Source organism: Ailuropoda melanoleuca, chromosome 6 (assembly GCF_002007445.2).
Source record: "Ailuropoda melanoleuca isolate Jingjing chromosome 6, ASM200744v2, whole genome shotgun sequence".
Classification (NCBI taxonomy): Eukaryota; Metazoa; Chordata; class Mammalia; order Carnivora; family Ursidae; genus Ailuropoda; species Ailuropoda melanoleuca.
The window spans coordinates 120,480,733-120,494,362 of record NC_048223.1 but is presented as its reverse complement, the minus strand read 5'-3'; the positions used below and the strand labels follow the sequence as shown (position 1 = coordinate 120,494,362).

At 51.9% G+C, this 13,630-nt stretch overlaps 1 protein-coding gene across 6 annotated transcripts in view; it reads right to left on the bottom strand.

The window, feature by feature from the left end:
• The window catches only part of TACC2 (transforming acidic coiled-coil containing protein 2), a 196,431-nt gene that overhangs the window by 21,561 nt on the left and 161,240 nt on the right, over positions 1–13,630 (bottom strand). For 3 of the 6 annotated variants that reach the window (XM_034663378.1, XM_019805137.2, XM_019805142.2), the window contains 7 exons: positions 11,906–11,966; positions 10,656–10,854; positions 5,196–5,257; positions 4,039–4,154; positions 2,695–2,866; positions 1,306–1,446; positions 340–429 (listed from right to left, as the gene is read on the bottom strand). In XM_034663378.1, the coding sequence (XP_034519269.1) occupies positions 340–429; positions 1,306–1,446; positions 2,695–2,866; positions 4,039–4,154; positions 5,196–5,257; positions 10,656–10,854; positions 11,906–11,966 (841 nt within the window). The remainder of the gene's footprint in view (positions 1–339; positions 430–1,305; positions 1,447–2,694; positions 2,867–4,038; positions 4,155–5,195; positions 5,258–10,655; positions 10,855–11,905; positions 11,967–13,630) is intronic. The other 3 variants (XM_019805138.2, XM_019805143.2, XM_019805141.2) reach the window with 2 other exon arrangements.

Here is a 13,630-nt window from a genome sequence, read left to right as displayed (position 1 = left end):
CTTGTTTAGTCAGAATTAACCAGTTTTATATCAAACTTTGCAGTAAGATTGCAGTAAGGGTCTGGCCTTCTTTGTTCCACTGACTCTATATTGGGTTCTGCCATTTTCCTCCATTGAACCCGCTTTACCAGCCTGCTGGTTCCTTCATTACCGAGTTAAGCAGATCTTAGACATGTGCTCAGCGTCTGTTTACGTGAGAGCTAAGCTTTAAGCTTTTTAGAAAATTTTAGACTACTTTGTAGAATCCCCACATTGCCTGGTTGGCCAATGGTTAGCAAAGAAACTTCTGGACCACACCACATTCTCAGGAGGCAGTGCACGGCAGCAGCAAACCCGTACCTTGGTGTCTTGGCGGCTACGGGAAGCCAGAGCAATCTGCCTGGCTAGCTTCAGGGCTTCTATCCGCATGACGGCAAATTCTAACTCCTCCTGTCCGAGGGGTGGGGGGATGAGCAAATCGCAGGGGAAATGCATCAAGACAGGATGTCAATGCGTCCCACATCCAAGAAATGAATGCGCCACGTGAATGTGTCATGACAGGTACTCAGGAAAAACACACGCTCTGGCTTTCTTGCACAATTAACACCTCAGCAGATCATGAAATAAGTGTTTAATTTTTTTTTTTTAATTGCCCTTCAGAATGTCTGTCGGGAAGGATCGTGTGGTCAAATATGAGAGGATTTTTAAAATAGGATCAAAATTTTTACTGCACTGTTTCCTTCCATTTCTTTCCTTTTTGTTTGTTTAATGTCAAGATGGTCAACAGTTTCCATGAATGGTTTTGCATTCTCAAACCACTGTTAACAATCTCTCCAGGTTTGCTCTGAAGGTCTTAGTCTAGAGGGTATCAAATTAAGTTGCCAAGTTTAAGGCAAAGAGTAGGTAATTGTTTTGGTTCCAGATGTAAGACCGAGTCCAGATGTTATCTCAATGGGAGTCTGAGGTAAGCCGCCCCTCCGGTATATAGAAATACGTGGCTCGATGGTGATCTAATACCCTTGGTTCTGTGAGTAAATCACAGAAACTGCTTTGGGGGCTATCAAATCTTCTGAAAAATGACTGTTTGGGTCCAATTTCCCAACTGAAATACAAATGGTTTGTCCCATATGCAATCACACAATTTATATCATTTTGGCGTCTTGGATCAAGAACACCCATACCTCAGTCTTTGAGGGGGAAGAGATTTCATTTGGAGCATTTCCAGCAATACCTCGTTAGATCCTGCCTCATTGCATTTGGGGTTTGGCATTCATTCTCTACTGAGGTTTTCACAAACTCCCAAAAGGTCACACGTGGGCTACAAACCTGAAGTTTCTGGGCAAATACTGGGGGGTTCTTTTCTGCTAAGTCGGGTTCCAGATAGTCAAGCGTGCCACAGAGAGAGGCTGGATGAGCTAGCCTGCTGAGGAGGGCGTCAGCAGAGGCAAAGGAGCCCTCAGGAGCTGTCTGAAGGCCAGCAGAGGAGGACACAGAGGAAAAATAGAGGAGACACAGAGTGACATCGATTCCAAGCAAGGACCACCAACCTATTTGCTGGACATTTCTGACTTAAGGCTAAAGAGAGTATTTTCATCTGGACTAATTCCCACCCTGCTGACAATGGGCATCTTGAGATTGACAGGCCCCATCCCTCCCCCAGAAGCACAGCCTTAGGTGCCCGCCCACCCCCACACCACCCTCACTCCCTAACCAATCGGTGGAAGGAAAGTTACTATTTACTTATTTATTTGAAAATCTTGGTGGGTGAGACCAGGCAGTTGAAGGGTTTTCTAAACATAGTAGAACTCATGAAGAAAATACCTCCAAGTATAAGTGTCAAAGATTTTGGTCAAGGTCATTTTCTAAATAATAGAAAGACGATTTCAAATGAAAAAGTGTCTCTGGGTAGATTAGGGAGACTCCCAAATCAGAAGCCAACTTTGTAGAAGTTGAATCATGCACGAGTCCTTCCACAGTGTCTATCTGAGACAGTCTGAGTCACATCTACTTTCTTCTTGCTTACTAATATCTTCCCAGCATCTAACTTCCACACAGTAGGTGCTCAATAAATAGTTGATGCATGAGAATGGTCTACTAACACAGGACAACAAAAGTAACACTAAAAGTAACTAAGTCAACGACCTCAAACCCTCTTAGGGACTGTTAAGGAGGTAAAAGAGATAAAAATAAAAATTTACCTAGAAGGATGGCCCATTTTAGATGTTCAGGGGGTCTATTTGCTCTGCAAGCCTCCAGAGCAGTTGGCGGGGTGGGGGAGGGATATAAATAGGTCTACAAACAGGAAGGATTTCCCATCACCAAGGCCCAGGAAAACCAAGTGTTCCCCAAAAGGAGCGTCCCCTGCCCTACCATTCTCTGCCCTTTGCCCTAGGGTATGGAGAAGCAGGGTACAGACTGAAAACAGCTCCAAAGCAGCAGTCCAGCCCCAGGAGACTAAAGTGGAAAATCAAGAACCCCGAAGGCAAATAAAGCAGTGAGGTACGTGCAAAACCCCGTTGGTGAGAAGGAAGAGCTTTTCTCTCATGGCTATGGTGTGGGGTCTCCTAGGCTGGCTTCTGTGGTCTGGGGGTTGGGCGGGGCCCCACGCCAGGTGCCAGGTGAATGTTGCTCTGAAGGGTTGGACCCCTTGGTGATGGGACGCAGCCAGCCCAGGCCTCGCCCCCAGTGATCTCGGGCCCCTCCGACCCCACTTACAATTTCAATTGCGTCTGAAGCAGTACCCAAGGTCATGGCCTCCAGCTCCTTCTGGGAGGATTTCTCCGGCACCTGCAAGTGTGGCTCTTGGTTGGGAGCCAGTCCTCGTGTGACAGGATGCTGGATCTTTGCCCCAGTGTTTACAAGGGCTTCGGCTTCCTCAAAACTTGACCTGAGGAAGCAAAGAGCATCTTTACTTGTCTCACTGGGAATCTCAATGAAATTGACCAGGATGCCCGGACTCAGGCACCACCCCAAGGGATCCCGCACTTCAGAGCTGCATTCCCAGAGGGAAACTGGGGCGGGTGCTGGGGGGCCAAGGAGCCCGGAGGCTGGAGAGGGTGGTCCAGCCCCACCTCAGGGCCTGTGGAGGGAGGGTTGGGAACACATATGCCACTGGTGGAGGGCACAAGCTAGAGTGAAGCAGACGGCACGTCCCTTGGCGGTGCGCCCTGGGGGAAGTGACTCTTTTTCTGTAGGACAGGAGACGAGACAGTGCTCAATGAAGGTCAAGGGAGATACTGCCCGCATGTGAAGCACCTGACACGGTGCCCGTCACCATGACTGTTGCAGTGACGACATCACCACCATCGTTCTCAATACCCTGGGTGGATTCAGAAGTCAGTTTGGGAAGTCAAAGCAAGAGCTTTCACTCCGGCTCAGAGAAAGGGGCAGGTAAGGGGATGGGAGGATCCCAGCCCCAGAGTGGTGCCCCACCCTTACCCCGTCCAGCGCCCCACGGCTCAGAACAGGACTCTAACCAGTGCTAATTCACAGCCATGTTAACAGGGATCGTCTACCCGGCACGCTTTCCTTATAGCATCTCCGTTTCATCCTCCCAGTGGCTTTGGAGGACAGGAACCCCCCGCCCTACTGCACAGTTGGGGGGGGTGCCTGGAAGACTGAGAGCCTCAATTAATCCTCATGAAATTCCCACATCGTCAGTTTTATGACTACCTTCATTCTACGCATGAGGAGAAGGCAGCACAGGAAGGTCACGTAACCGCATCGGGTCACACAGCCAGTAGGGGTGGGAGTGGGACTCTGGGTCTGAATGTGGCAGCATGCTGCCTCCCCATGGGACAAATCACAAGACAAAGTTGTATGTGCACTGGGGGGTTGTCGGAGGGGTCACGCATTCAGCCTTTGAGAGGACAAAGGGCAGTGGGTAACGCCCCCCCACCCTGCATGTATGCCCGTGGGGACACTCAGAGACCCGGATGTGGGCTGCCTGAATACATCACCGCAAATGAAACCATGATCACGCCAGGACAGCAGTGCCACAGGGCTGAGGCCTGGGGACGGCTGGCCTGACCTGAAACTCTCTCCTCACGGAAGTCGTACCCTGAACACGGCGTCGGGGACTCGGACGTCCGGACTGGGGGAGACTTGACCGGGCTCTCCTGAGACGTGTCAAACATAAGGTACAGGGCCTGCTTCTTCGGGGGGTCATCGTCCTGCTGCAGGGATCAAAGGGACAAGTCAGCTCAACTGCAGGTGCTATCGAGACGAAAACCAGAGCTCTCTTCAACAGGACAAATAACTCATCGGGGAAAAGGCTTCTTTCTTCTTGAGCCACCCAGAAGGGAGGAGCAAGCCAGTGCTGGCCAGGGGAGAGGAGAGGAAGGTGGAGGAGGTGTGAGTGTGGGCTGCTGGGTAGTGTTGGGGGAAAGGGACCGTAATGGTGTTGGGGTGCTGCATGCTGTTCAGTCCTGGCCACCCCCTCTGGATGGGCAACCATGCGGCCACTGGGGATAAATACAGGGGCAGGCAAGACCCCAGCCTGGGCGGTGCCCACATCAGATGGGGGGGGACGAGCATGATGGCCCAGTGTGGCGAACACCTTCCTCATGGTCTGCTGACTGCAGGTCAGAAGCCGCAAGCCCAGCAGCGAGGAACGATGCAAAAAGATAAAGATACGAGCAGTATGTCTGCGCCATTAGTGTCACAGCAAGCCCTTCAGGTGCCTCTGGACCTCTGGTGGCCTCACTGGACGACAGCAGGCGTGAGAGGTCATGCTCAGAGCCAGGAGCTCTACAGTCAACAGACAGGAAGCCTGGGAGCACAGCTAACCCATCACAGCCGCTCAAATGAAAAACGGATGGTGGGTGCGGGGGAGAAAGGCTTCTTGCCAGGCAAACCAATCTTCAGTTACATAAAGCAATTCATTTGAAGAAAACAGGTAATAGTACACTTTAAAAACCGCCAAACCCCTGCTCCACCTTTCTAAGGAAATCTCTGACTAGTTCTTCCTCGGTCTAGGGAAGTGACAATGCAGGAAACCTAAGTGCATTCTCATTTGCTCCCTGAAAATGCCCTGTGAAGTGGATCGAATACAAACCTCCATCCCCCAGTCCCAGTTCACCCTTACTGTGAACCCAGGACGCTGTGGGCACGGAGGACCCTGGATTTGGGACCTGAGCTCAGGCGGAGGCCAGCGCCTGCATTTTCACAAGACAGGGAGGAAAGCAAGTCCCCTGCTGGCCTGAGGCAGAACTTACAGGTAAGGAGGAGCCGATTTTCTCCATATATTCAATTTCATAGGAGCTTCTGTAATCCAACTCTGCAAAAGAAACAAAAGGAGAATTAGTGTCGGGGGAAAAAAAGAAAAGAAAAAGGAAAAGTTTGGGCCAGGCAGGGTGGGGTCTGGAACCAGACTTTAAACTCCGAGCCTGTCCACCAACTCAAGGTTTCGATCTCCGGCTGGAAGGGGAGGCGCAGCTCAGCCGTTTGCAGACCACTCGTGAACCTCTTGCGGCAAAGGGGCTCCTGCCATCTGGCGCCTGAGAGGGTCCGGGGGAACTCAGCGTGAGCAGCACAGGTCTGAGCAGGAACAGATCTGAGAGCTAGGCACCAGTTTTCACAACTGTCTATTCTGAGGGTAGCTTTTCTGTGTTTCACGTGCAGCATGGAGAACGTCCCCACATCCTGACAACATTCTGGAAGTGGCCCCACCGCGGTCCCTGTCTGAGAATGTAGCCCCGGCCACACTCCGAGACAAGGGAAGAGCGTGCATTGTTCCTACACTGCTGCTTGTGAAGAGAAGCTTTGCAAGTCACCTGGAACATTCCCCAAAATCCCACCGGTGCCCGCAGGCCTGGTCCAAATCAGATTTTCAGATGCAAAGACTATCAAAGTCCAATTAGGTGAAGAAATGACCTATTTCAAATTGACTGGAGACCTACACCTGCAAGGGAAACTTGAGAGGCTTTCACTGGAGTGAAGCCCTGGGTCCCCCAGGTTCCCGGGGGAGGAGGGGTTCCATGAGGACACCCAGCATGGCCCCTCAGCAAAGCTCCCTGTCCAGTGAACGGATTCCGAGCACGCACACCGGGCCTCAGACTGTGCTGGGCACGGTGGATGTGGTGGTGAACACCACCAGAAAGGACTCTATCCTCACAGAAGCCACATCCACAGCTACCAGATGGTTCTTTCCTACTTCAGAAGAAAACCAAGAGGTCACAGGTGACCCGCTCAGACAGCAGCTCTGCGAGAGCATACGTAGCGGTCCCTGATGCCTACATTCTTCTTTTTAACATAACATAGAAATAGCAGTTCTGCTTTAAAGTACCTTCTATTTCTACATATGGTTGAAGTCCTCATTCAAACAGTGATGATTCCTTGAGGTGAGTTTTAAAACGACACATTTCCTGAAGACCGTCCCCAAACCTGCAAGGGTTTGGGGCTGTTGGCCGTATGAACTCAAGCACCGAAAACGTGGACAACTCTTCAGGAGTCTCTGAATCTCCCTGGTGAAGCCAACATCGCCTTCCAGTGGGCTTGGCCTGCCCAGGGGAACGATTAGCGGCCAGAAAGCCCTCATGCGTCCCGCAGGCCTCCGCCCGGGGCTGTACATCAGTAGGGAAGAGCAGAGACTGGCCAACCCCACACGGCCGGGCTGCAGTTCAACGTCTGGGACGGGAATGGGCCTCCGCTCTTCGGATGCACAAGTATTTGCTTATGAAGACTTACTGTCTTCCTCATCTTGTAAAGGAGAGGTCAGCTCTAGTGACGGTGAAGGACAAGGCGATTTCTAGAGCCTTCTCCAGATCTCTCACTTTCCACATGTAGGACCTCAGGACAATTATTTTATTTTCTGATTAAAGGCTGTTTTAAGTTGAGAAGATAACAGTGCAGCCGCTGCCTCCTTCGCCAAGGTATCATTATTAGTGCCATGGCATTATTTAACCCTAAATTATTGAACAGGAACCCTTCAGCACACCCCACAATGGCACAGAGCACCCAGGATGCACCACTCAGGCTAAGAGCCACCACAGAGATTTTTCCAGGGACTGTGGCCCTGGGTCCGTGCCCAGCTCTGGTGACCAGCTCGGCTCAGTCAAGCGTCCCGCCTGGAACCTTAGCTCATCCCTTGGCAGCTGATCAGGGTAAGTTTCAGGTCACCAGGCTCGCTTACCTGCCTGCTTCCCCACCTGCCAACGGAGTCTCCCTTCCCACTGCCCAGTGCCCCCCATCCCATCCTTCAGAGGCAGTAGATGACAATGTAACAGTGGGGGACTGTCTGACCCCCACACCCCGAGAAATTTCTGCATCGTACATGGGAGCTTCAATCCCTGGTGGTGCCTGGAGGTGTTCCTTCAGCACATGGCCTGAAACTTCCAATCATAGCCATTTGGGGTTCTCATTTATAATTTACAAAATGGCACCTGGGTGGCTCAGTCAGTTAAGTGTCTGCCTTCGGCTCAAGTCATGATTTCAGGGGCCTGAGATCGAGCTCCATGTTGGGCTCTCTGCTCAGTGAGGAGTCTGCTTCTCCCTCTGCCTCTGCTCCTTCCCCCCAACTTGTGTGCACTCCTCACCATTCTGAATGTCTGTAGCATGACAGCGATGGCACCCACCACAGAAGAACAGTTAGGCTCCTGAGAGGGGGCACCTTCCCCTCTGTTGGAAGTGGGAAGGTAGGGGCAGATGTCACTGTGTGTTAGGGAGACAGGGTTGCTGGGTGACCCTCAAAGGCCCATCCAGACTCATGAATCTAAAACACTGCTCTCCTTGGGTCTCTTGGACCAGACCTGGGAGAGGCTTTGGAGGCTCCTAATCTTTGCATCCCTACGGACTACAGACACTAGGATTTTTCCCACCATGTTTCCAAAGATTGCACCAGAAGGGGCCATTTACTAAGCAACCATTCGAAGAAAAACATTTGTAATTGCCAATCTGAGTTTTTAACCAGTGGGAGATGCTCAGTGTTGCCACAGTGAGCCGACATAATTACCGCCCAGAAGCGTCATTTTAATTAGCTGGGCATCTTTCTAAACTAGTTCCATCCAGGTTTCTGGAACTATTCAGACAGCGTGAAGCTCTTGTGGACCCAGGTAGGGAAGCACCGCTGAGTTCAACACCCTCTTTCTAGAAACGACGAGAGGAAGCCTGCACGGTGCTCCCATACAGGAGGGTGGTGGACAAGAGCAGGACGCTTAGGAGGCAGGCAGCCCTGATCTGCAGGGACGAGCCCCACATCGCTCAGCAAGTCATAACAGCTCAAAGCTCGCTCCTGGGGGGGAGGAGCAGACATCCACTCTCTAGAACCGAGAGAACGAAATGAAAGCACGTGTACAAGCGCCTCAGTGGGACTCAGAGCGCTGCACCAGTGACAGCCCCTGCCTAAATACTGTCACTTAGAGAATCGGCCTTGTAGCTAATACCTGTCCAGGCGGTCATTATTTCTAGCCCCAAATTTCGTTTTCCTGGGATTTGTGATTTCCGTGGAACAGAGCCTCAATCACGGCCACAGCTCTGGCCAGCTTCTTTCTGGTGATGCCATCGGCACCCCAGGGGCGTGTCTGGTCTTGGCCTCAGTAAGTTAACAGGACGGACGATCCGGTAGGGGGGCTGGGCATCCAGTTTCCGCATCCAGCCACTGGAGGGAAGCAGGCTGTATTAGAAAGGTGAACGCAGGGTCAACACCTCCTGAAACTCTAACTGTCCCTTATACGTACAGATGATGGATTTCCGACGGCCCACCAGTTGTAATTACAGTCGGCACTTCCTGAATCTTCCCGATCATTTTCTAAGGAGGCAGGTTTAATAGAGCTTTGTTTCAAATGTAGGGATTTACCTATTTGTTGAATTTTTGCAGAAAACAAGCAATGATCAAATATGTCACTGAGCCACTCAGTTGTCTGTTTGGTTCATTGTCAAAGATGAACAAACATGTTAGCATGGATTGGGACACCTATTAGCTTAACAGGTACTATTAGGATCTTTATATTTTCTATTAAAAATGCACATATTGGGGCACCTGGGCCACTCAGTCGCTTAAGCATCTTCCTTCAGGTCAGGTCATGGTCCCAGGGTCCTGGGATGGAGCCCCACATTGGGCTCCCCGCTCAGTGGGGAGCCTGCTTCTCCCTCTCCCTCTGCCTGCCGCTCTCCCCACTGTGCTCTGTCAAATAAAGTAAAATCTTAAAAAACTGCACCTATTTGCATCATTGTTACAGTAATAAGTGACCTCAGAGTGGCCCAGACCAAGCATGGGAGACAGGGTACAGGGAGGCAGCCGAGGGGGGGCCCGTCCGGCAAAGTGGTTCCATCCACTGGGGCTCATGGCCCAGGTGTGTGTGCAGAGGAAAGGCGTGAAGAGGGGTGGAGCCCAGAGCCCCCAAGGTCAGGCTGCAGTGAGAAGGTCACTGCCAAGCGTCCCAAACCCCAACCTGAGGGCCACCCAGACAGCCACCAAAAGGCTCTGCTCTGCAGAACACAGGACGCCAAAACACCCAAGTACACATAACTTAGATGGTCTTTCCATCTTCAAACCACAGAGAGGCAGTGTGGTGAGAAGGTAAGCATCCAAGATCCCCCCACCCCAAAAATGAAACAGACCTCACTCATCTTGTTCAGAGACTTGATGGGCACAAAGCAAGCCACCGAGCGTGGCAGCTGGGTCATGGAAGAGTGTGCAGACGGAGCAATCCAAGCCACCCAAACTACCCGCTCTCGGTGAGTGACAGCACTGCCTGCCCGGAGGGAGCGGAAGGCCGTTTAATGGAGCTGCTGGTTCCTTAGCAGCAGCTAAGAAGTGCAGGTAAGGTTTTCATGTGCGATGGTCCTCATATTGATTTCTACTCATTTTTTTTTGAATGGTTGGATATCAAGATCTTGGAGAGGGAGACTGAGAACCAGCCCAACAGTCCAAGTGCTGGAGGGAAGCTCACAGCAGGGCAGGTGCAGGAAAGAGCACCGTCAGACCGGGAGATGGTTTCTGGCCTCAGCAGCTTTCCTGATGAGAAAGGCAAGTGTGGGAACCAATAGAGAGATGCAGAAAAATCAGTGTGAGTAGAATAAGCAGTTTACCAAAAAAAAAAAAAAAAAAAAAAAAAAAATCTTGATTCGCCCAATCATGCTGTGCTGACTTCAGACAGATGAGTATTTCAAGCCAGAGGATCAGGCAGAAAGCTGAAAGCAAAAATTCATGTAGGAGGAAGAAAGATATTGATGAGAAAAGCAACCCGCCTGGGGGCCTGTTCAGGAAAACAGTCCTCTGGCTGGCAAGCCTGGAGCGATCCCTCTGGCTTGGGGGCTTGAGTGGAAGGTGTGGCCCCACTGTGGAACTGATGGGCTGATGCTCAGTGGTGGCACTGGGAGACCCCAGGCCTGGGCAGGGGCTGACCCGCACGGAGCATTCGGCTTGAATGGTGCTGCTCGAAGCTGGGTGTGTGTTTCAGAATCACCCAGGCTCGAAAGCCACAGGGAGTGAGCAAAGCTCGAATGAGCACAGGATGGGAATCGGGAGGGCCCGGAGCTGACAGGCTCTCAGCTGGCATCTCAGGGTTGGGCTACAGCGGGATTCAAGCCTTAGGCTGTCTTAAAATGCAGCCTTAGCCTGGAGTGCCCGGATGGCCAGGCGACCTGGCTTGGAAGTTTCTTTCCTGGCCTTTTCTCCCCAGGGGCAGTGGTCTCCAAGGCGGGGTGGGGGTCCGACTGGCCACCAAGTTGCTTACCCTCCGTGGGTGAGTTGAATTTGGTGTCACTGACGAAGGTGGACAGGTCCGAGGGCTGCGGGTAGTCCTGTTTGTCAGCCTCCAGGTCCACCGTCACACACGTCCACTTCTGGTTGGTGACCGCCAGCTTTTCCTCATCGGTGGCGTGGACCACCGCGGAGATGACCGGTGTTTCTGGTGTCGCTGCTGGCGTGGAGTCCTGGGAGCAAAAGAGAAGCAGTCTCTCCTCTCACATGGTCTCTGAGTCCCCGACGGCGCCCCCCCACCCGAGTCTGGGGCCCCTCTAACCAGGACAAAGCCCCATCAAGCTCCTCAGCATGTCCTCGGACTCTGCTCAAAATGGTCCCAAGGAGGCAAATCCTTTCCTCTGTAATTTGTGAAATTCCTTTCCTAATGGCTTGTTATGGGGGTGGGGGTGGGGAGCATGGGTTTAAAAAAAAAAAATCAGAATTTTGTGTCTGGGTTATTCGAGACATTCCTGCTCATTCACTTTGAGCAAAAAATAAGGAAATTTACTTATTGGCACTTTTATTACTGCAACTCCCGTGTTATGTCCACACAGTGCCTGTGAACCGATCTCAGCAACATGGCTTGATGATCTCATGCCTGTGCAGAGGGGGAGCAGCTGAGCAGGGCAGGGGCAGGGGTGGGGGGGTGCCTTTCTGTGCAGCCCCGCCCGACCACGGTCCGCTGGCTGGGGCAGCGCTGGCTCAGATGGAGGCCTGGGGTACGTGCCCGAGGCCAGCCTTCCTCGGCCTGTCATGGCGTAGATCTCATAGAGGAACTAGTTAGAGGGGCAAGGGCCCAAACCCCACTTCTTTACGGCGTGATTTCCTTTACCTCCCCACTTGGAATTTGGTTACACAATCCAGTGCTCCTGACACTCAGTCTTTCTCACTATATATTCATTTATCTCCACGACTTTCTCAGCCTGGTATTCATAGAAGTTCTCAGCAGATGAACTGGCCAGAATGGACCAGCGTGATTCCTGCAGAAGCCCCCGAACGCTTCTGCGGAACATCTTTCTACTCTCGGGACACGTTCTGATCTGTCCCAAAGGGAGGGGATCAAAACGATGTCTTGCCAACAGCAAGGGAGCCCCCATGTAGGAGGTAAAAGAGGATGCTGGAAACGTGCCTGTGATGAGCAGAAAAGAAAGCTCTGTTGACTAGCAGGGAGTCAAAACGCGTGGGCTTTAGCTGCCTGGCTGAGTGATAAAATCATACAACATATTCAAGGGAACATTGTACCTGAGAAGGTGGATCAGAGAGAGGAGACCGTTTTGGCGACCTTTTCACCCTAAATGTGTCACTGGAAATAAAATGGAAAATGTGAACACAACAAACAGTGGTACAGAACAGTCCAGAGCTACACAGAGCCGACCGAAGCCACGGCCTCCGCTGTCTGGCCCAGACCGCCCTCCGGCCTCCGCCGTTCCACACCGGCTGAGACGTCTACACCGGCGATTCATCCCGACTTAACAACAGATATTATCGCTGCCCCCGAGGGAAAGAGTCCTCAAGCTGGAAATCTTTTAAAGAGATGCCATTTCGGAGAGCTGGCCCAGAAAATGCAGCTAAATTTAGCCAGATATTCTTATTTTCAAAAGCAGATTTTGGTGAGATTAATGTATCCAGATTCCTCCAAGAATGTCTAAACCAAGTGAGCTGTGGGGCAGGGACCTAGGTTCCTGACACCGATTAACAGGATCCAATTTACGGACTGGCAGGCCGACACAGCACATAATGAACCACAGGCAGAGCTGTGCAGAAACACAAAGGAACGTTCTGGGTCTTCGGGGAGAATCCCTTCCCACTCACTGGAATTCTGAGCGTAAAGGATTCCTGCCCCTCGGCACGTCTGGGTGAGATTCCAACCAGAGGCAGGGCCGGGGTGGGAGGATTCTTCTTTAAATTGTAGGGCAATGCCCATAACATACAATTTACCACCTGCAACCTCTAACATCGGTAGTGCCAAGTACTTTCACATTGTACAAGCAATCTCCAGCACTCTTTCCGGGGTGAGAGATTTCTCTACTGTCAATTCCTAAACACCGTTAATGACTCTTTTCTCCCTTCCTCTCTCCTTCATGTAAATAATTAGGGGCAGGGGCAGGTCACTCAAGGCAAAGGAAACATCAGACCCGACTTGCAAAGGGGTCAGAAGGAGAGCACTGTTAGCATACACGCTTCCACTGAGTCACTGAGTGGTCAGGGGGTCGTTTCCCAGGCAGAATGGAGGCCTCCCCACCTCTAGCCTGACGCCTGGTCTCAGGTCCCTCTGTGGTACGGTCCTGCCCCCAGCAAAGCAATGGCATTTTGGGGTGGGGGCTGTCCCCTGACCTTAGATCCCACTACCTTTCCCTGCTCTAAACATTAACTGGGTGGACAGAGCCATTTGGCACTCAAGTTCCTTCCTTGTGTTCTCTTCAATAAAATGCTCCAACAATGGCATTCAGTCATGAAAAACTACTAGAAATGGTTATTTACAACATTTATAGCATTTGCCATACGAGCAGGGCAGCCCAGCCTGAAGCATATAATTATCCATGCATATAAATATATAACTGTGTATTTGAGAGTTGCTAAATGGCTCTAAAAAACTAAAGAAATCCCTCGGGCAGAAGCAAGCCTGAGAGACTCAGCCCTACCCCAGAGGCCGTTGGATGCCTGGGACCGGGCCAGCTTCCCTTGTAAGGACAGGGAGGCAGGTGGGTACCTGTCCTGGGGCCCACAACGTCCCTCCCATGGTGGCAAAGCAGCACAGGCACAGAGATGGTTTGCTCGGGTTCCGCCGACGCCCAGCAGGGTGACCCGCGGATGGCACGCCGACCAATACCCGGCCTGGTCCTGGGAGACTGAGGACGCAGGCCCAGAGCAGGCTGGCGAGGGCTCTCACAGCCGTGAGCTCCACTCCGAGCCGACCTGGCATTTTAGGGGGTCTCAATTAGAACCAGCCCCACAATCCCCGCGTGC